This window comes from Coregonus lavaretus (genome assembly GCF_964263955.1).
Source record: "Coregonus lavaretus genome assembly, chromosome: 40".
Taxonomy (NCBI): domain Eukaryota; kingdom Metazoa; phylum Chordata; class Actinopteri; order Salmoniformes; family Salmonidae; genus Coregonus; species Coregonus lavaretus.
The window spans coordinates 8,902,446-8,924,638 of record NC_140027.1 but is presented as its reverse complement, the minus strand read 5'-3'; the positions used below and the strand labels follow the sequence as shown (position 1 = coordinate 8,924,638).

Here is a 22,193-nt window from a genome sequence, read left to right as displayed (position 1 = left end):
AGACTGGACCAGGGGCGCTATGGGGGGTTTATTGGAGGGTGGTGGGCAAGGCCGGAGCCAGAACCGCCGCCGAGGAGGAATGCCCACCCAGCCCTCCCCTGTTTTGTTCAAGTTGAGGCGCGGTCGCAGTCCGCGCCTTTAGGGGGGGGTACTGTCACACCCTGGCTCTGGGACTCTATATGTTGAGCCAGGGTGTGTTCTTTCTGTTGTGTTTATTTCTATGTTGGCCAGAGTGACTCCCAATCAGAGGCAACGAGTGTCAGCTGTCGTTGGTTGTCTCTGATTGGGAGCCATATTTAAACTGTCTGTTTTCCCTTTGTGTTTGTGGGTTCTTGTTCCGTGTTGGTCATTGTTACCGTGGACTTCACGAGTCGTTTCTTGTTTTGTATTTGTTGTCTATTATCACTAAAGATAATAAAGATTAAACATGTTCGTTCATCATGCTGCGCCTTGGTCTATTCCCTACGACGATCGTGACACGTAGCAACGTTGGCTACGCTGTTACTCCTCGCAGTTCCAGACAGGGCAGGTTGCAGGTAAGATGGAAATGACAAAAAACAGCAGGGATCTAGACAGTCACAAGCCCGGGACAATCCACGGTCCCAGCCACAAGGGCTAACCGTGACGCGGCCGTCATAGGGTATATCATTCAGTGCGATAGGCCCAGACCCGCCTTCCTCCTGGGCAATTATGTGTCATGCATCGGACATGATGAAAACAGGCCCAGATTCCCCAAGAGTGAAATTCCCCTTTAAGAGGACAACGGAATGCTTATTTTGAGGCTAAATGAAGAAAATCAGTGCAAAATTGTACACAATTTGTGTTTATGTTCTGGTTCCTGTGGTGGAGGTAAGGCTGAGGGTTAGGGAAGAGAGGAAGAAGAGAGGAGGAAGAGGACAGATAGAAGGGGGGAGTGTTGTTGATAGGGCAGTTGAAAGTTGAAACGACTCCAATGGCTCACTATGCTGATTCTCATTCATCCATTCAATCCCACTATAGTCCACTGACTAAATAACCATTAGAGACTGCTCCTACATGGCTTGAATGAATTTAATGTGAATGGTTATCAATTGAAAGAGCTGGATTACGTTTGGTGTTGGTGTGAGTAAAGGCAAAAGCACTTTAAGAAACAAATTCATATTTAATTTATCCAGCAAGAGGCAGATGGGTGCATGATTGAGGGTTGAATGGCCTATTGCACCATTCCTGTTGGTATTTTTTGTTAAAATTTGCTCAACCAGGCAGTTCATATGTCAATAAAAAGTAGCCTGGTATTAACCAAGAATATGGTACAATTATGTTTTATTAAAATACATATTTTGGTGGAAATATGATTGAAAACACACTAAATTATGCAACATAGTGTAACTTGGTTAAATCACATTTCATGCCCCTTGGGGTCAATTAATGAATATTAATGACTAAATGTCGCATATAAAAGAATGACTATAACAGTATTTTTTTTTAAATCACTTTGTCCTTTATTATCACAAAAGGTAGTTTCATGACTTTTTGTTAATCCATCATCGCATTCTTTTTTTTATATTTTATTACGTGGGAATCAATGTTGATTCAACCAGTTTTTGCCCTGTGAGTATGCTTGTCTACCTAAATTATAATAGCCATCGAAGCATATCTAAAGTAATGTATGCAGTATTATTGAGATGAGTAAAAATGCTATGCAAATTGACATTCTAATATAGCATTGCTGGTATGACCCTGTTTTCTTGCGCCCAGATGTTGACTCATAGTCAGAATCAGAATCGGAAGAATTCTCCCATTTTTCATAGATCACAGCATCGTAGATCTCTTGATACATCTCATTAAGCTTCTCCCTTGCGTCTGAATCCATGTCATCCATCTCAAGCACAGCCAATGCTTTTAGAACGTCCATTCGCTTTTGCCGTTTTGCCATTGTAAATTATGCAGGCATCCGTTTACAGGTCACGTCTCTTCTCCAGTAATGCAGGCTCGTCTGTATTCGTTCCCACCAGAGTGGACTTTATATAGGCTACCATTCCCAGACCCACTTAGTTAACAGATTATAATTATACTGCCCCCACAATAGATTGCCAAACCCACGTCTTCACTCACGTTAACTATTGATATTTATAAATGGATTGTTCATAGAAGTCCCGTTTATACCTGGTGCTAACATGCGTCCTGAGTCGTGATCTTGTCTGCATTCTGATTGTGCCCACATTTTTAAGTGTAGACAATCAAAAGACACATTGTGAACTGATTTTAATCCGATCTTTATGATCACCTCCTGGGGGTAGTCCTGCACGCATTGTATCTGGATAAGTGTAATGTAAAATGATTGACAATTGACTTAGTATGCAATGAAGAGTTTCATTCCAAAATGCTATTTATCCATTTTCAGAAATGTTGGTAAATTAGCTTTTAATGTTTAAATAAATTATGAAAGAGATTGGTGTGTTTTGTCTAATCATGGCATGGGGTTGTTCAATGACAGTATTTGTTTAAAATATATAACTTGACGGTTTCATTTCAGAGAGACAGATAATCGTGTTGTTGTTGCAAAATGCTGTAGGCAATACAGTGATATGAGATCTGTACGTAAAACATTTACATTTTACATTTTAGTCATTTAGCAGAAGCTCTTATCCAGAGAAACTTACAGTAAGTAAGTGCATTCATCTTAAGATAGCTAGGTGAGACAAACACATATCACAGTCAAATACACAGGATACGAATATTCCATTCCAGCTAAACAATGGATATATAGCGTTTTGCAAAAAAATATTTTTCATACACATCTAAAATCTACAAATGAAACATCTGAGAACACATACATGAAGGTACCAGTAAGCAGTCATTTCTGATGAAAAAACACAAATGTGAAAAATTTGTGGATATAGCGTTTTGGAAATAAACTCTTCAAATATAAATCATGATTTTGAAGCCATATCTCTCAAATAATTGTAATACTTGGAGGGACCAGGGAATCTGGTCACAATGCAGACACAGTGGACTGATAAGACACATTTTAATAGCATGCGTAAACATGACAGACCTTGATCAGATAGTCATTGGATCATCTTGATTGGATAATGAAAAACACATGTTAGCGCAAGGTGTAAACGAGGCTATTGCTAATCCCTTTCTCACCCATCCATAACCATCAGACAGTCGCCACTCAATGTTCCATTATTATTACTAATAACATATTTTTTAGTTTGTGATATTGAAATGTAAGTGTCACATTAAAAAAGACAGAGCGGGGAAGATGTGACTTTCATAATGGCAGTTATTATGATTTTATATTAGGCCTTCACTTCCCACTGGTTGAATCAACATTGTTTTAAGTATTGTGTACTTGGAATATAAGTCTAAAATCCAACATTTTAATTTTTTATTTAACTAGGCAAGTCAGTTAAGAACAAATTCTTATTTACAATGATGGCATACCCTGGCCAAACCCGGACAGCGCTGGGCCAATTGTGCGCTGTCCTATTAACAATTAACAGATTGTGTTTGGTTGTTAACGCAACCAAATATCAACATTTGAAGGAGATGTTTCTTCTGCTTGGATAATTCCATCGGTGCCACTGACTTAGTCCGGCTTTAATTACAGTTTGTCTACAAATTAATAATTGATATGTTGGATTCACGTCTCCATCTCAACCAAAAATCCAAGTTAAAGAATAGGACTAAATCAAATCAAACTTTAAATAAAGATTTATTTAATTTAGTCCTATTCTTTAATTCAGATTATTTGGCGCAGACTCAGGTCTTTACCTCTTAAAACGAAGAAAGCTACTAACAGTTTTGTACCGGCATCAGTAGGCTTTTTAATGAAAATGTATTTGTGTGACTTTTGTTCATCTTGTATAGCAAGGCGCTTTAATTTTTGTTGTTGTTGTGACTTACATTTATCTTGTATATTCCACGTAAGCGTTTGTATCTGTCAAGTGTGAATGTTGCTGTTTATATGCTTACTATAGTGGGGGGGAAAAGTATTTAGTCAGCCACCAATTGTGCAAGTTCTCCCACTTATAAAGATGAGAGAGGCCTGTAATTTTCATCATAGGTACACGTCAACTATGACAGACAAATTGAGAAAAAAAAATCCAGAAAATCACATTGTAGGATTTTTAATGAATTTATTTGCAAATTATGGTGGAAAATAAGTATTTGGTCATCTACAAACAAGCAAGATTTCTGGCTCTCACAGACCTGTAACTTCTTCTTTAAGAGGCTCCTCTGTCCTCCACTCGTTACCTATATTAATGGCACCTGTTTGAACTTGTTATCAGTATAAAAGACACCTGTCCACAACCTCAAACAGTCACACTCCAAACTCCACTATGGCCAAGACCACTTGATGTTCATAAAACTCCACGGACCCCCTCTTGCACAGTGGAACTCAGAACAATATGTGACCACTTGGTTACGGTGCTGTCCTTTCAGCACCATGATTCTGAGGGCACTTAAATCGCCTAATAGTCCTATTCATCACTTATTATTATTATTACAAACAGAAGATTGTCTGTTCTCACAATGGTGCTGGTTTAGTAAAGTACGAATGAAGCTGAATCAATGTTTGGCAAAATCATATAATGATTCATTCGTATTTTACATAACAGAATATAATAGCATACAGTAAACTGTAGCATAGAGTGCAGATGGACCTTCGCGCTTCACTAAACAAAGAAAAGGAGGGGTGCTCAACAACAATGACAAAAATCACGAGAATGGCTTACCAAGAAAAACATCCAAAAGGACTAATTCGAGGTAAAAAGGAGTTGGAGCACTCAAAAAAAAAGCAGAGATTGATTTCTTATTTCTCACTTTAATCCATTGTACAGGATGTGGACAGGTGACTGACGTTTCGACGTCAAGCTGACGTCTTCCTCAGTGACCTGACTATTGCGTGTAAATCCTATTTATAGCCTAGTGGCTCGTTGAGACACAACAATGTAAACAAATTATAATGATAATATGTTTAAAGTTAAATGGCAAATTATAGCACAAAATAAAAAGATAAATAATCAATCAATCAAATGTATTTATAAAGCCCTTTTTACATCAGCAGATGTCACAAAGTGCTTATACAGAAACCCAGCCTAAAAACCCAAACAGCAAGCAATGCAGATGTAGAAGCACAGTGGCTAGGAAAAACTCCCTAGAAAGGCAGGAACCTAGGAAGAAACCTAGAGAGAGACCAGGCTCTGAGGGGTGGCCAGTCCTCTTCTGGCTGTGTTGGGTGGAAATTATAAGAGTACATGGCCATTAAGGTCAGATCGTTCTTCAAGATGTTCAAACGTTCATAGATGACCAGCAGGGTCAAATAATAATCACAGTGGTTGTAGAGGGCGTCTTGTTAATCAATAGGCCATGTCAAAATATACATAGGTGATATTTGTGTGTCTGTGAATCTGGAGACACAGAGACCCAAAAAATACTGTAGCGTAGTAGGCTTATAATATGTTATACCAAAAACACATCCTCAGTCATTTCTTATCTGAAGCTGAATAGTCAAAAAAAGAATCATAATGCGGCGTGAACTCAACAGTGAACGCCACTAGGCAGGATTTACAAAATATTCAGTTGCACCCCCTTTTACCCTCAGAACAGCCTCAATTTGTAGGGGCATGGACTCTACAAGGTGTCAAAAGCATTCCACAGGGATGCTGGCCCATGTTGATCCCAATGCTTCCTACAATTGTGTCAAGTTGGCTGGATGTCCTTTGGGTGGTGGACAATTCTTGATACACAAGGGAAACTGTTGAGTGTGAAAAACCCAGCAGCATTGCAGTTCTTGACTCACTCGAACCAGTGCACCTGGCACCTACTACCATACCCCGTTCAAAGGCACTTAAATATTTTGTCTTGCCCATTCACCCTCTGAATGGCACACACACAATCCATGTCTCAATTGTCTCAAGACTTAACAATCCTTCTTTAACCTGTCTCATCCCCTTCATCTACACTGATTGAAGTGGATTTAACAAGTGACATCAATAAGGGATCATAGCTTTCACCTGGATTCACCTAGTCAGTCTATGTCATGTTTTGTTCACTCAGTGTACAATATAAATGTGGGTACATTTGTGGACACAATTCTTACTCAACCAAGTGGTTAACTGACATGTTTTAAAGCACTCACCATCACTGTGATACATCCATTACTCAACCTTCAGTATTGATGGCGGAAAGAAGAAATTAGGAGGACAAAATGGGGGAGGGGCGACATAAAGACAATTGGCACAGACTGCATGATGATGCTGTCTATGATGGAAGAGGGGGATGGGAGCAGATGACAGGTCCCTCCAGCACGTGGTCTAAGGTACAGTCAGTGCACCTCTCCCTTCCTCCCTCCCTCTCTCTCATTCTCTCTTTTTCTCGATCCATCTGTACCCTCCCTCCATCCTCTTCAAATGCATCACAGCCTCCTGCCGAGCCCTCAGCCCATGAAACGCTCAGAGCCACGGTCATGTGACATCAGCCTCCAACCACTCTTCAAGAGGGGAGTGTCTCTTTCCCCCCTCTCCTCCCTCCTCTGTCTCCCTCTCTCTCTCTCTCTCTCTCTCTCGCTGAGTCAGACAGCAGGGTTGTGTGTCTGAAGCAAAGGCTCCATGGAGGGGAGATATCGTCTCCACCAGCCGCAATATAGCATTGCCTGAGAGAGATAGAGGGGAAAAAAACAGATTCCCTTCTTTCTCTCCCTCGTTGAGGAACAGAGGATGAATGGAGAAGCGATGGACATGTCCCTGGAGTCATCATCCCCGGTGGTGGAGCAAGGCACCGTCAGGGGGGCGTCAGCGGCACCAGAGCCGGCATCCACGGCGGCAGCAGCCGGTAACGGCTCCCTGCCTCCCCCGCCCACCATGGCTCCGGCCATCCCGCCCTACGTCAAGCTTGGCCTCACCGTGGCCTACACCGTCTTCTACTCTCTCCTCTTTGCCTTCATCTATGCCCAGCTGTGGCTGGTGCTGCGCTACCGCCACAAGCGCTTCAGCTACCAGACGGCCTTCCTCTTCCTGTGTCTGCTGTGGGCCGCGCTGCGCGCACTCCTCTTCTCCTTCTACTTCCGCGACTGCGTCACGGCCAACGCGCTGGGGCCCTTCGCCTTCTGGCTGCTCTACTGCTTCCCCGTCTGCCTGCAGTTCTTCACGCTGAGCCTCATGAACCTCTACTGCGCCCAGGTAAGGATGGGCTCCTAGGGGCCACATTGAGGGTCCATTGGGGTCCAAAATGTGGATTACGGTTGGATGCTACATGTTGTTGTTTTTTATACCCAATCTGTCCTTTTTTTCAGCCTCAGTGTCTAGGTAGTAGTTCAGAGTATTAATATGATGATACATTGATGTGTGAGTGTTGTGTATACAAGAATAGCTGTGGACTGGTATTTCCGATATTGTTGAAATGGTGGCATCCCCAATAGGGGGGGATATACAATCATATGGGGAAAGCTCCCCTAGAAGAAGTAAGTGGTGGAAGGGGCGTGAAGGCAGTGGGGAGGAGGGGGCGGTTTAAGAAAAATACAGAAGGGTAAAGGTATGAAAGGAAGATTAGCAACGTTTTCCTAATTTAGTAATTTAGCACAGCCACCTCATTGTGCACACAGCATTTGGCAATTATATATTCATACAGCTAGTTATTTACAATATATCATAGCAGGCGTCGTGGTGAGGTGTGTGCAATACGGGTCAGACAAGAAGACATGCTGCTTTTAGATACACTGAACAAAAATATAAACGCAACATGCAACAATTTCAAAGATTTTTCTGCGTTACAGTTCATCGGAAATCAGTCAATTGAAATACATTCATTAGGCCCTAATCTATGGATTTCACATGACTGGGAGTATAGATATGCATCTGTTGGTCACAAACACTTTTTTTTAAAAGGTAGGGGCGTGGATCAGAAAACCAGTCAGTATCTGGTGTGACCACCATTTGCCTCATGCAGCGCGACACATCTCCTTTGCATAGAGTTGACCAGGCTGTTGATTGTGGAATGTTGTCCCACTCCTCTCCAATGGCTGTGTGAAGTTGCTGGATATTGGCGGGAACTGGAAACGCTGTCGTACACGTTGATCCAGAGCATCCCAAACATGCTCAATGGGTGACATGTCTGGTGAGTATGCAGGCCATGGAAGAACTGGGACATTTTCAGCTTCCAGGAATTGTGTACAGATCCTTGCGACATGGGTCCGTCTGTACATTATCATGCTGAAACAGGAGGTGATGGAGACGGATGAATGGCACGACAATGGGCCCCTGGATCTCGTCCCGGTATCTCTGTGCATTCAAATTGCCATTGATAAAATGCAATTGTGTTCATTGTCCGTAGCTTATGCCTGCCCATACCATAACCCCACTGCCACCATGGGGCACTCTTTCCACAACGTTGACATCAGCAAACCGCTCGCCCACAAGACGCCATACATGATGCCTGCCATCTGCCCGGTACAGTTGAAACCGGGATTCATCTGTGAAGAGCACACTTCTCCAACGTGCCAGTGTCCATCGAAGGTGAGCATTTGCCCACTGGAGTCGGTTACAACTGCAGTCAGGTCAAGACCCCGGTGAGGATGACAAGCATGCAGATGAGCTTCCCTGAGACGGTTTCTGACAGTTTGTGCAGAAATTCTTCGGTTATGCAAACCCACAGTTTCATCAGCTGTCCGGGTGGCTCTTTTGAGACCATCCCACAGCTGAAGAAGCTGGATGTGGATGTCCTGGGCTGGTGTGCTTACACATGGTCTGCGGTTGTGAGGCCGGTTGGACGTACGGCTAAATTCTCTAAAACGACATTGTAGGCGGCTTATGGTAGAGAGATTATCATTCAATTCTCTGGCAACAGTTCTGTTGGACATTCCTGCAGTCAGCATGCCAATTGCGCGCTCCCTCAAAACTTGAGACATCTGTGGCATTGTGTTGTGTGACAAAACTGCACATTTTAGAGTGACCTTTCATTGTCCCCAGCACAAGTTGCACCTGTGTAATGATCATGCTGTTTAATTAGCTTCTTGATATGCCACACCTGTCAGGTGGCTGGATTATCTTGGCAAAGGAGAAATGCTCACTAACATGGAAGTAAACAAATTTATGCACAAAATTCGAGAGAAATATGCTTTTTGTGCTAAACATTTCTGGGATATTTTATTTCAGCTCATGAAACATGTGACCAAGACTTTACATGTTGCGTTTATATTTTTGTTCAGTATAGATGAAGAATCATTATCAGAGGCACGTAATTAAATTGTAATAGACTTAAATAGAGGATCTAGAGTTTTATACTTGATTTTATATAGATTTTTCACACCAGCAGTTGTCACAAAGTGCTTTAAGGTTACCCGGCTTAAACCTCAATTAGCGAGCAAAGCAGAAGCGAAAGAACAGGGCAGGAAAAACTCCCTAGGAGGAAGCAAACCTAAAAAGAGGAACCCGGCTCAAAGGGGTGGCCCACAATACAGACTTGAACAGCCCTCGTCTGCAGACGCCAGCAATCACACATTTGCTTGACATTCTTATGCCCACTGCTCTGTATAGCCAGTTAGAGACGCAATGCTACATCTATTCGCAGCATTTGTCTCCCTTCACACATTACTATTAAAGATAATACAGTAGGGCCTCGCTTGTCTGCTGTTGACATCACGTCACTGGTTTCTTTTGGTGCAATTACAGTAACTGATAAGAGGTCAGTCTACATAGTGAAAAAGGGGTCCAATTTGTTTGAATTTCTTCAGGATCCCTTCAAATGTATCTGATCTGGAGACAGAATCAATTAATTAACTGGTTCTTCAGCTGAGCAGCCACGTTTTTGATTGTTTGTTGTTCTTTTCTTGGGGGCAAATTCTTAAAGACCATTGGGAAAATGTTCAAAGTGTTAACTTGCTTTCTGATGTCACCCAAAACAGGTTTACTTCAAGGCAAAGTCCAAGTATACCCCAGAGCTCCTTAAATACAAGTAAGTAGACTGTTTCCCCCTCTCTTCCTCTCCATATACAGGACCCTCACATATCTCAAAGGCTGTAACTAGGACCCAGAGATTTTATTCATTTCATGTGGTCTCCAGACCGTATGTACTGCAGTGTTTTAGACCACCCCACCTTTCCCTATCTTTCCTTCTGCAGGCTCCCTCTCTACCTGGTCTTCTTGGCAGTCAGTCTTCTCTTCCTGGTGGTCAACCTGGCCTGTGCCCTGCTGGTTAAGATGACCGCCACCGAAGTCAAGACCATTGTCCTGGTCAGAGTCACCATCAACGATACGCTCTTCGTGCTCTGTGCCATCTCGCTGTCCGTCTGCCTTTACAAGGTGGCTAAAATGTCCCTGGCCAGCATATACCTCGAGTCCAAGGTAGGACCTTCAGAACTTGTAGATCAGGGGCTGTATGTATCAAGCATCTCAGAGTAGGATTGCTGATCCAGGATCAGGTCTCGTCTGTCCATGCGATCCTAAATCAGCACTCCTTCTCTGAGACACTTGATACATACAGCCCCAAACTTCCATTAAGATTGACTAGGTCTGCTCCATGCTTTCCTGAACGTAGGACACAAAGTATAAAAACAGTTAAGGTCAACTTAAAAAAAGTTTTCTATTTTATTTAATGTCCTTGTATTTATTTTGGAGGTGGGAAAATGTGTGAACTCGGTAGCACTAAACTGTGACCCCTCGTAAATACTAATGCTGATTGGTAGTGCATGACCATGACCTCCCTCACCATTGGTTGCAGGGAACGTCAGTGTGTCAGGTGACTTTGATTGGCGTCCTGGTTGTTCTACTGTACGCATCACGGGCCTGCTACAACCTGGTGGTGCTGGCTCTGACCGACATCGAGACCGTCAACTCTTTTGACTACGACTGGTACAACGTGTCCGACCAGGTAAGGATGACACGCTATCCCAGGCACAGAATGAGAGGGAGAGAGAGAGAGAGAGAGAGAGAGAGAAAAGAGCTACAGAGAGAGAGAAAAGAGCTACAGAGAGAGAGAGAGAGAGAGAAACACAGGCACACACCGAGACAGACAGACACAAACACACTATATGTGGGACAAGTCAAATACATTTCGCCAGACAAACACACTCGAAAACACAGTCTAACACCAACGATCCACCTTCTGGAGGGATGAACACACTAATGCACACTCTCTCTCTGTGCAGGCTGACTTGAGGTCCACTCTGGGGGACGCTGGCTACATCGTATTCGGGGTGATCCTCTTTGTCTGGGAACTGCTGCCAACCTCCCTGGTGGTCTTCTTCTTCAGGGTCCGCAGGCTGCCACAGGACAGGGTGAGTGTGTGTTCAGATGACAAGGGAAGAGAAGCTTGGAAATGTTTGATTGATTTGTAAAATGCTTTAATTTAACTAGTCTGCTGTTTACCAGCTAGTTAGTGGTTTAAACGGTAAATACCTAATAATTGCATTGCTCTTACACTTCGGTTTCATTGAGATTCATTGACGCTAGCGTCACTATGTAAGCCAATACCATTTGGTGCCAGGTAGTTACCAATTGTGTTTAATTCTAAGGTAAGTAGCCCCGTGTAGATCAGTTGGTAGAGCATGGCGCTTGCAACGCCAGGGTTGTGGGTTCGATTCCCACGGGGGGCCAGTATGAAAATGTATGCACTCAGTAACTGTAAGTCGCTCTGGATAAGAGCGTCTGCTAAATGACTAAAATGTAAATGTAAGTACTAGAAAGTGTCCATTGTTACCATGTCGTTTCTTAGTGAAAACACCAGGTAAGTACCAGCTTAAACTGGGCTCTTAAAGAAAGCATTACCGATTTTTTCAGCTTATTCGGTATGCTCTGTCTTTGCAGAGTGGAACAGGGATCCCGAACCACGTGCTCTCTTCCAGAGGTTACTTCTTTGACAACCCCCGTCGGTACGATAGTGACGATGACCTGGCGTGGAGCATCCCTCCTCAGAACAACTCCGCGAGGTACAGTACAGTGTCAAGACGGGGATAGGTTACTTCTGAGTATGTTTTAGATTTAAAATATATACTGAAAGATAACTACACTGAACAAAAATATAAACACAACATGTAAAGTGTTGGTCCCATGTGCTGAAATAAAAGATCCCAGAAATGTTCCATATGCACAAAATGCTTATTTCTCTCAAATGTTGTGCAAACATTTGTTTACATTCCTGTTAGTGAACATTTCTCCTTTGCCAAATAATCCATCCACCTGACAGGTGTGGCATATCAAGAAGTTGATTAAACACCATTATCATTACACAGGCTGGGGACAATAAAAGGCCACTCTAAAATGTGCAGTTTTGTCAAACAACACAATGCCACAAATGTCTCATGTTTTGAGGGAGCGTGCAATTGGCATGCTGACTGCAGGAATGTCCACCAGAGCTGTTGCCAGAGAATTGAATGTTAATTTCTCGACCATAAGCCGCTTCCAACGTCGTTGTAGATCATTTGGCAGTACGTCCAACAGGCCTCACAACTGCAGACCACGTGTATGGTGTTGTGTGGGTGAGTGGTTTGCTGATGTCACCGTTGTGAACAGAGTGCCCCATGATGGCGGTGGGATTATGGTATGGGCTGGCATAAAATACGGATAACGAACACAATTTTATCAATGTCAATTTGAATGCACAAAAATACCATGATGACATCCTGAGGCCCATTGTGAGGCCCATTTTTAAAAAGGTATCAGTGACCAACCGATGCATATCTGTATTCCCAGTCATGTGAAATCCTTAAATTAGGGCCTAATACATTTATTTCAATTGACTGATTTCCTTATATGAACTGTAACTCAGTAAAATCAATGAAATTGTTGCATGTTGCGTTTATTTTTGTTCAGTATAATAATAGTAACTAAAGGATTTGTTTATCTTTTGTTTCTAAAGCCTAGTTACAGACTGCTACGACTGGGGCAGCCGCAACAGCAGTTTCACTGTACAAACGGGGACGGACGAACAACGGTTGGCACCAGTGACGGGAGAGCTCCATCCATACTGAGACATAACAAGTCCAGGGTCGGGGTCAATTCCATTTCAATTCATTCAAATCAGGAAGCAAAAATTCCAATTCCAATTTTCCAAATCGAAAAGCAATTCAATGGAATTGACCCCAACTCTAAACCAGTCCACACTGCACTGTACAGCACCGCAATGCACTTTTGTCAACTTTGACACTTCCCGACAGCATCCGTACTTTGTCCATCATCAGCCACCGTATTGCATTAGCAACTTAGTGATAATGTAGACCAGTGGTTCCAAAACTATTTCACTCAGGCCCCCCTTCCATCATTGGGGAACATCCCGTTAGCTGACATGGGCTAGTTGATCTGGACATTTCTGACAAGTTATAAATAGCCCTAACGTCTGCAATGACTGACATGACAAGAGGAAAACTGCTGATGCACTACCCAATTTCGAAATTGTGCCTTGTGCATTCTACTATTACAACTTTCAAGAGTAAGTTGAAAGCCTGACTGAGTTCCTTAAAAAAAACTCTGCGTCCCCCCCTACAGACCGCCCCACAGTTTGGGAACCACTGATATAGACATTTTAGAAAGACGACTAGAAAACCTGTGAAATAAAACCATACTATAAGCTAGCACTAAGTCATGCACAAACATATACATCAAGGTAGTTGACCTTAGACAATATCAATATCCTAAAGCCTGTATATAACAATGATACAAATACAGAAACAAAATCGCAGTAAATATGACTATGAACATATATTAATTTATTGGTGACGTAATGGTGAAAAAGAAGGATTCTATATTTCTAACAGGAAGGTTTTTTTAAATGTAATTTGTAATGGAGAAAATGTCACTAATCAGATGCTCTATTTTGTGTCCGCTTTTCTGTCTGTGGATGTATCGTGGTCGGTATTGACACATAACCATGAATAAAAGGACATTTGGGGTGTGACATACTCAACGTGAAGATAGCCTACTGTTCTTGATTTAGTCACTAGTTAAAACGGAATTGACCCCAACATCGTCTACAATTTATTTTATGATAGGAAAGGTTAGAACAAGTCTCAATAACACAACGCGACCCTTTTCAGGGTTTATTGCTAAAAAATTACATTAAAATATTAAATTAAGCGTATAGAGCAGGGGTATTTAACTTATACCCTACTGGTTTTCTGTTCTATCTGATAATTAACTGCACCCCTGATTAAATGGGAACAATGAAGAAAAAAAACGCAGTGGAACTGGCTTTGAGGTCCAGAGTTGAGTTTGAGGGGTATAAAGTATACCTTTCGGTTACGGTGAGGTCAAATAGTCTTGTTCCCAAAGTGCTTGTACATAATAGATTGGGGTACAAATCTGAAAAAGAGGCACAAAAAGTTTTGAATGACAACCAGAAATGTTTATTCCTATGTTCAAATAAATATAATCAAACAAGAATACACATCAATACAGGTGCAACTATATATATTCATATAGATTTGAAAAAAGTTATGTAATTTTCCTTTTACAAATAGTACAACTTCCTGGGTAATCTGAATATGTTACAAAGGCAGAGATAGCAGAAAGCAGAAGAGCGTGGAGATCATTGGAGACAAAATGGTGGATTTCATCCAAGAACGCAGACTCAAGCTTTTTTAAATATTATTTTCAAAACAATTTTTTGGAACTTTTAAGGCAGACAAGTGGATTGCACAGGACGTTCTGGTGTTTTGAAAGCATGCGAGACTCAGACACACGCTTTTCCTCGAAGATAATATTTTCTCTTGTCTATTTTCTTCAGTTTAAGCAAAGAAGGAACAGCTCGTTCAAATCTCCATAGCGTTCACATTCACGGCGACATTAGCATTGCTCTTTATGTTAGCATAAGTATCAGCTAGCTACCACTATTGACTCAAGTCCTACTTACTGGACCCCATGTCTACCTTTGATTGGATTGATATCTTTCTTTTACAAAAATGTGTTACTAAGTATTACCCAGGTATTTTCTGGCTACCGATAGTTAGTGATCTTTGCACATAAGGCGATCCTCACTTGCAACATTTTCTAACCAATGTTACCCAAGGGGGTGATGATGCACAAACTAAAAACGTATATGGTGGAAAAACTAAAATGTGCTTTGACATGATAGAAAATAAAAAAGGCAACGTAAAATCTTTGGTCCACATCGTAAAATACCTACTTCAGACAGAAATAAATAATGTATAGTGGGTGGAACGTTAGGGCTGTTTTCCTAAATAATTAAATCCGCTTCGTGTTTTGTTTCCATGCCATGATACTAAAGAGTATCGCGATACTGGTATCGTCCCAGCCCTGAAGGGTATGACGGTATAAAAAGGTTGTGTGACATTAAATGCCATTACATGTATCCATTTTGAATTGATTTACATGGCAAGCTCACCAAGACACCCCAGCGAACTTGACCATCATGGGGGAACAAACCCCACTTCTTGTTTCGAGTTGCTTCTTTTCACACCATTGGCTCCATTCTCCATTAACAGTACTCTTCTCCAACATGGCAGTTTCACAGCATGACAGCTTATTTAAGTGAACTATGAAACAAATACTGGTGTGGCTTTTCATTGCCATGAAAACACCCTGGCTAGTCTTTCATAAAACCAATAAAATAATAGGATACGAATAAAACACCATGAACCGTTCTGCCACGATATAGAATAGGTATGAGAGAAGTAATGCAAGCTTATCGTTGTCAACAGATACACACTCCGCAAATTGTTCCTTTTTCACATTTAAATGTGGCTTTATATAATACATTTGTGATGAGCAATAAGACTGGATTGCCAAATAGAGATGATGTTAAAACACCCCTAAACAGCGCAGTTAAATGCACAGACACACAAAAGCAAAAGCAGACAGTCGCACACAGACGTTATTTCAATACATGCACTCGCTCACATTGACACAGAAAAAAGGTTACACCTCTAGGATAGCAAAAAGCAGCTATGCTTATCAAGTTTATGGTCGTAAAAGTACGGAATTAATCCTAGTTCTCGTTATCATTTAGCTGCAACTGGTGATCAAAGACAAACAAGTACTCTCTCACAAACACACACCTTCAATAACACACTCGCACACACACACACACACACTCAAGGATGGGTCTAGCTCACTACTATGCCTGAAATGGTGAACACTTTCATCCACAACAGTCAAAACAAACTTTGAGAGGAAGAAGGAAGGAGGAGGGGATGGGGGTTCAGTGTCGATCCTGAAGTCCCTGAACTTGGTCTTATTCTGGGGAGGAATAAGACTATTGCAGTTCCCTCTGGGCGGCTCCACCTGGTGGCCGGGAGGTGGTAGTGCTGGTGGGGGGTGGTGTTTGTTACCTCTTCTCCTTCAGTAAGGCGCGGAAACGATGGAGCTGGTGGATGCTTGTGGAGAGCCTAGGGGGAAAAACAGAGAAGGGGGGAGGAGATGGGGAGAGAAAAAGATTGAGAAACTATATACGACAATGTATGCAATATTTGGCAATATTTACTAAATGTATGTCATGCTAATAGTAATTTGAAATAGCAAAACAGAGAAAGCGCGAGAAAGAGCGAGAGAGAGAGAGATTTTAACACTACTTGAATCCCCCGTCATGAGGCCAACTGTGTTCATTACGCACCAAAGGGAACAAAACGGACTAAAACGGAAGGACTACCTGGATTTGTCCGGCATTAAATGGTCATTTTTGTTTTCCGTTTTAAAACATTTTCCATTGTGTGCCCTAATGAACACCACCCAGTTTCCAAGGCAGTAGTACCAACCATAAAGACAAAATATCTATAAAAAGTGGTACCAACCTCCCAAAGCCGTTGAGCAAGGCCACTATATCCTGGCGTGTCAGCTGGAAGCCCTTAGAGGGGCTGTGTTCCGGAAGGTTCTTGATCTCCTTCTCAGAGAAGAGGATCTTCAACGCTGTGCCCAGCCCTTGGGTCTGCAATGGGTTTATCATGTGAGAAAGCCTGAGATCTCACACACGCCAATCCATGATCCCATGTGGTTTATTGGTGACAAGGTTCCATGAGCTTATAGTTATTTAAATGTTTCTCAATCCTGGTCCTGCACACTTTTGATTCAACTAATCATCAAGCCTTTGATTATTAGAATCAGGTGTCTTATTATTAAGGCAAAAACTAAAATGTGCCCTGGCTCCCCAGGACCAGGATTGAGAAACACTGACAAAAGGGTTGAAACATTGTCGCCCATAAACCACATGGGAGCGTAGATTTCAATGTTCAGAGTCTCTTTTTACCTTATGAACATATTTGATATCCAGCAAATGCTCAGAAACATTGGATGTGGATACTGGTATGTAATATTTTCCTATACATCATCAGATCTAACACTGTCCCACGATACAATTCCATATTGCTTCTTCCTCTTGACTGTACTCAAAATTCAATGGTATTGTTTATTGTCCTAAGGGTATTGTTACTGCTTATAATGGTGCCTCTGTGTTATGTGCCGGGATCAGTTTGAAATCAGAGAAGTATCCTTTTAGTTAAGTCTTCATACATCAAAAATGTAATATCTAATTTCTACAGTATGTATTAAACTGTAGCAAGTTGCACTGTAATTTGCAAAGTAACTAAATAACTCTGATATGAAGAGAAATAAATGAAAAATTGTCTGATCACATCTACAAATAGCACTGCCTTTCCACTCATTGCGTAACAGCTAACTACTGCAAAGCATAACGAGTAACTACCGCTAAAAGTAACCACGGGTCCACAGAAGACACAGGACAAGAGGCACAAAATGGCGTACCTGTAGCTTCCCCCACAGTCGACATTTACTGCAGCCCACACAGTCCATGATCCGGGAGATGTTTTTAAAATGTAGCCGGAATTCCTCCTGGGAAAACAGAGGGGGAGAGAGAGAAGGGAATGTTTCAGGCTTTTGCTTCCTGTGTGGGTATGAGCTAGGCTCAATGTGAATAAATAGCCTGCAAACACCTGCATTCATTCAGTATAATTTAAAGAGATTTAGTCATAATCAGGGAGGCTGAGGAATCATACACACACACACACACAGTTGCACCAAGTCAGTTGTCATTAGCTTAGCTATTATGACTTCCTGTCAGCCTAAATGTACAGCATGTAGGCCATATCATGGAAGTGTCAATGGACGGATCAAATTCAGTCTGTTGACCGAATACTGGCTCATTTGGTTAGCCGCTTGTGCAGTGAGCTAGCACAAAAATCAGCATACACACATCTGCTCTCCACAGTCCAAATTAAGTCCCACTGTACAAAGCTATGATAGGGACCAAACCATTGACATATGGGTCAAACCTATTCTAGGACTGGGCTTATGGCAAATATAAGCATGTTAGTTAGCATTGCTATGAGGTACCAATATAGAGAAATGAAAGTGAAATGCGTGGACTCACCTTCAACGTTTTTGCTTCAATCTTCTGACCAGCAAACATGGACTTCTCGTCAAAGTGCATTGGGAAAGCTCTGGGTGACGAGAAAAGACAGTTATTTCGAAGCCAAGACAATATCCGCAGTCAAAACCAACCACTTGACCTGAAATTCACATGGTCTCATTGAAGCCCTACAGTTCAGTAGCGCAAAAGATCCCTAAGACTCACTTGGTCTTGTGGCCTAGTTGGCCTAGCTGTAATGCTGCAGCCTTTGGCACATGTCTACAGTGTCGACATAGGTTTGAATCCAGCCTACTGCCCTTTGACACACTCTCTCTAGCTTTCCTCACTGTCACCCTCATCTCTCAGTATCTCTTTTATAAATAAAAAATAAAAAAACACACTTGGTCTCGTTGAAGAACTGCAGCAATAACTCTTTGGTGGCTCGGTCCTCTTGAAGGTCTCCCGTGTACAGGTTGACGAAGGCTCGATCGAAGTAGGGCGCCACCTTGGAGAGGGCGCGCAGCTCGATAAGGTAGAGAAAGTAGAGGTTCTTGAGGCGCCGTGTGCCCTCGCCTTTGGTCTCGGCCGGGTCGAAGCGCTGGCGGAACTCCTGCACATTGGGGCCCCACAGGGACTTGCCCCAGCCCTCTGATGAGAGCAGAGGGAGTGAAGAGTGAGGGTTACATCGACGTTGGCACAATGTTATGATGACGTTGGGGTGAAAAATTGGGACCACTGATTTAGAAACCTTGACGCATTGATGTAATGAAGGTGTAAACGCAGAGTGAATCAGTTATACAATGATAAAACAGACCCATATTAAAGTATTCCAATACAAGCATACTTACAAAAGTAGAGTAAATATACAGAAAATGCTAAATTGGTTTTACACAAACACCAATACACCACACACATTACTATAACCAGAGATAGAATCCGTCACCCAAATTGACATGGACTCGAGGGGCTTCTTCTATTCTAAGAATTATAATTCTATGACCATATAACGCTGGTGAATCTTTTGACATTTAAGGAGAGGAAGTGAACAGGAAGTGGTCTGTGTTTCATACCGCCCAATAGGTACTCTGCACACAGGTGGATGTTGATGCTGCTGTGGAGACCAGAGATGAGCCGGTAGAACACCCTCTTCTCCAAACACAGACCTAGAGTGGAGGAAGGGGCGAAAGAGAGTGAGAGATAGAGGGGTGATGGGAGGAGAGAGAGAGGGGGAGGGTGGGAGAGGGTGAGAGAAAGAGGGGAGAAAAAAAAGAAAGCTTGAGATAGGCACACACACACCCCTAGTTCAGAAATAGTCTGCCATCACTGTGTACGTGTGTGTCGTAGACTCATCGCATTTGAGTGACTAGAGTCCCCTCTCTTGGTCCAGTAAGTGTGTCTGCACGTCACGGGACATTCACAACAAAGGCTTATTTCATAGTCTTCTTTATACTAGAGCCAAGGAATGGAACTGTGTATGGTTTCTTTGTAGCCCACCCCAAGAGGTTTCCACCACTACTGTCTGCCTGAACAAAAAACCTTAATGAAGGCATACAAAGATAAGAGGGCGTTTTTTTTGGGCACCCTTTTCCCTATATAGTGCACTAGGTTTGGCCAGAGCCCCCCAAAGTAGTCCAGCACTACATAGGGAATAGGGTGCCATTTGGGACGCAATCTGAGAGATGTTGAAAACCCATTGTCAAGAGAGAAAGTTGGAGAGAGAGAGAGTGTCTCGGCTGAATTGGTTTGAATGCAAGTGGTTGTTCTGAGTGGTGTGGTTCTGAAACTGACTAAATAACAAAAGTGGTTAGAGCGTCAAAATAGTCTGTCATCATAATCCCAAGTTTATACTTGTCCTGTGGCGTCCCATACAGGGAAATGACTATAGGGAGTAACAGCGCAGATGCAAGATGTGCCATTTTGTCATGAACCTGCTTCATTCCAAAATATATAGTGTGTTTGAAGTGAAAATAATGCTGATTTGAAGAGAAAAAAAGAAATAATTTGAGGAGATAAAAATACATTTGAAAAGTTACCTTCCAGCCAGTTGTAGAAGCCTTCGCCTGCACGGATACAAGACAATAGGCCTTGTGTAAGTTTGCATTCATTAAAGCATATTATAAATAGAACAATTCAATATACATAGATTAACATGCATAGATTCCAACTTACCGTCATCATCTCCTCCTATGGGAATGAAAAAATACAGAAGAGAGAGGAGAACAAAGCCGGTTACACACTGTAGGCTATTAATATTACACACACACACACACACACACACACACACACACACACACACACACACACACACACTCTCTCTCTTCTGGAGGGGAAAACTGTACAGTATTTACTTATAAATAACTCAAGTAACACTACAAGGCAAACGTGAACAAAAGCCCTGCTATCATTATTACCATCAAAGATCTATTACCAGCAGGTAAACTGATCGAGAGGACATTATTTATTACAAAAAAGCTGAATATGCACACCAACATTTCTGGAAATAATTCTGGAAAACAAGCAATAAATAGCAATTTATATCGTTTATAATTAATATATTGGTTATTAACAATATAACAACTATTACTATAACCTAATAGCAAAGTGAAAGCATGCGAATACACAGGGAAATCGTAAAAAAACAAAACTAGCTGTTGGCTTAAGTGTGTATAATAATAATCTAGGCCACTCTGAGAAGGACAATGAAGACAATCCATGATGGTGAATACAGGCTGTAAGCTAGAAGAGCATCCCTTACCTCTGGGCGGAACCAGTGGGTTAAGGGGCCGGTACACTGATCTGGGCCTGCAAACCACAAACAATGCGCAATCAGACACTATACTGTATGGATTTATTAATATGACATACAGTCAGGTCCATAATTATTGGCAGCCTTGATAAAGACAAGCAAAAAATACTAAAATAAATAATACAAATACTGAGCTACAGTGGGGGGAAAAATGTATTTAGTCAGCCACCAATTGTGCAAGTTCTCCCACTTAAAAAGATGAGAGAGGCCTGTAATTTTCATCATAGGTACACGTCAACTATGACAGACAAAATGAGAAAAAAAAATCCAGAAAATCACATTGTAGGATTTTTATGAATTTATTTGCAAATTATGGTGGAAAATAAGTATTTGGTCAATAACAAAAGTTTCTCAATACTTTGTTATATACCCTTTGTTGGCAATGACACAGGTCAAACGTTTTCTGTAAGTCTTCACAAGGTTTTCACACACTGTTGCTGGTATTTTGGCCCATTCCTCCATGCAGATCTCCTCTAGAGCCGTGATGTTTTGGGACTGTCGCTGGGCAACACAGACTTTCAACTCCCTCCAAAGATTTTCTATGGGGTCGAGATCTGGAGACTGGCTAGGCCACTCCAGGACCTTGAAATGCTTCTTACAAAGCCACTCCTTCGTTGCCCGGGCGGTGTGTTTGGGATCATTGTCATGCTGAAAGACCCAGCCATGTTTCATCTTCAATGCCCTTGCTGATGGAAGGAGGTTTTCACTCAAAATCTCACGATACATGGCCCCATTCATTCTTTCCTTTACACGGATCAGTCGTCCTGGTCCCTGTGCAGAAAAACAGCCCCAAAGCATGATGTTTCCACCCCCATGCTTCACAGTAGGTATGGTGTTCTTTGGATGCAACTCAGCATTCTTTGTCCTCCAAACACGACGAGTTGAGTTTTTGCCAAAAAGTTCTATTTTGGTTTCATCTGACCATATGACATTCTCCCAATCCTCTTCTGGATCATCCAAATGCACTCTAGCAAACTTTAGACGGGCCTGGACATGTACTGGCTTAAGCAGGGGGACACGTCTGGAACTGCAGGATTTGAGTCCCTGGCGGCGTAGTGTGTTACTGATGGTAGGCTATGTTACTTTG

At 42.1% G+C, this 22,193-nt stretch overlaps 2 protein-coding genes across 4 annotated transcripts in view; one reads left to right on the top strand and one right to left on the bottom strand.

The window, feature by feature from the left end:
• Positions 1 to 6,710: 6,710 nt before the first annotated feature.
• LOC311113682 (G protein-coupled receptor 137Ba-like) lies at positions 6,711 to 13,893 on the top strand (the record flags this gene model as incomplete). Its single annotated transcript, XM_084156980.1, has 7 exons — positions 6,711 to 7,172; positions 9,893 to 9,942; positions 10,109 to 10,331; positions 10,708 to 10,857; positions 11,135 to 11,263; positions 11,793 to 11,914; positions 12,844 to 13,893. The coding sequence occupies 7 exons, from the start codon at positions 6,711 to 6,713 to the stop codon at positions 12,953 to 12,955; spliced, it is 1,248 nt and encodes a 415-aa protein (XP_084013106.1). The 3' UTR covers positions 12,956 to 13,893.
• A 407-nt stretch (positions 13,894 to 14,300) lies between these two features.
• The window catches only part of LOC311113677 (ERO1-like protein beta), a 29,849-nt gene continuing 21,956 nt past the window's right edge, over positions 14,301 to 22,193 (bottom strand). For 2 of the 3 annotated variants that reach the window (XM_084156963.1, XM_084156964.1), the window contains exons 8-16: positions 21,056 to 21,102; positions 20,470 to 20,484; positions 20,334 to 20,360; positions 19,371 to 19,463; positions 18,702 to 18,948; positions 18,322 to 18,391; positions 17,697 to 17,783; positions 16,730 to 16,863; positions 14,301 to 16,327 (exon numbers count right to left, since the gene is read on the bottom strand). In XM_084156963.1, coding sequence (XP_084013089.1) covers positions 16,267 to 16,327; positions 16,730 to 16,863; positions 17,697 to 17,783; positions 18,322 to 18,391; positions 18,702 to 18,948; positions 19,371 to 19,463; positions 20,334 to 20,360; positions 20,470 to 20,484; positions 21,056 to 21,102 — 781 coding nt within the window. In that variant the 3' untranslated portion in view covers positions 14,301 to 16,266. The remainder of the gene's footprint in view (positions 16,328 to 16,729; positions 16,864 to 17,696; positions 17,784 to 18,321; positions 18,392 to 18,701; positions 18,949 to 19,370; positions 19,464 to 20,333; positions 20,361 to 20,469; positions 20,485 to 21,055; positions 21,103 to 22,193) is intronic. The other variant, XM_084156965.1, reaches the window with a different exon arrangement.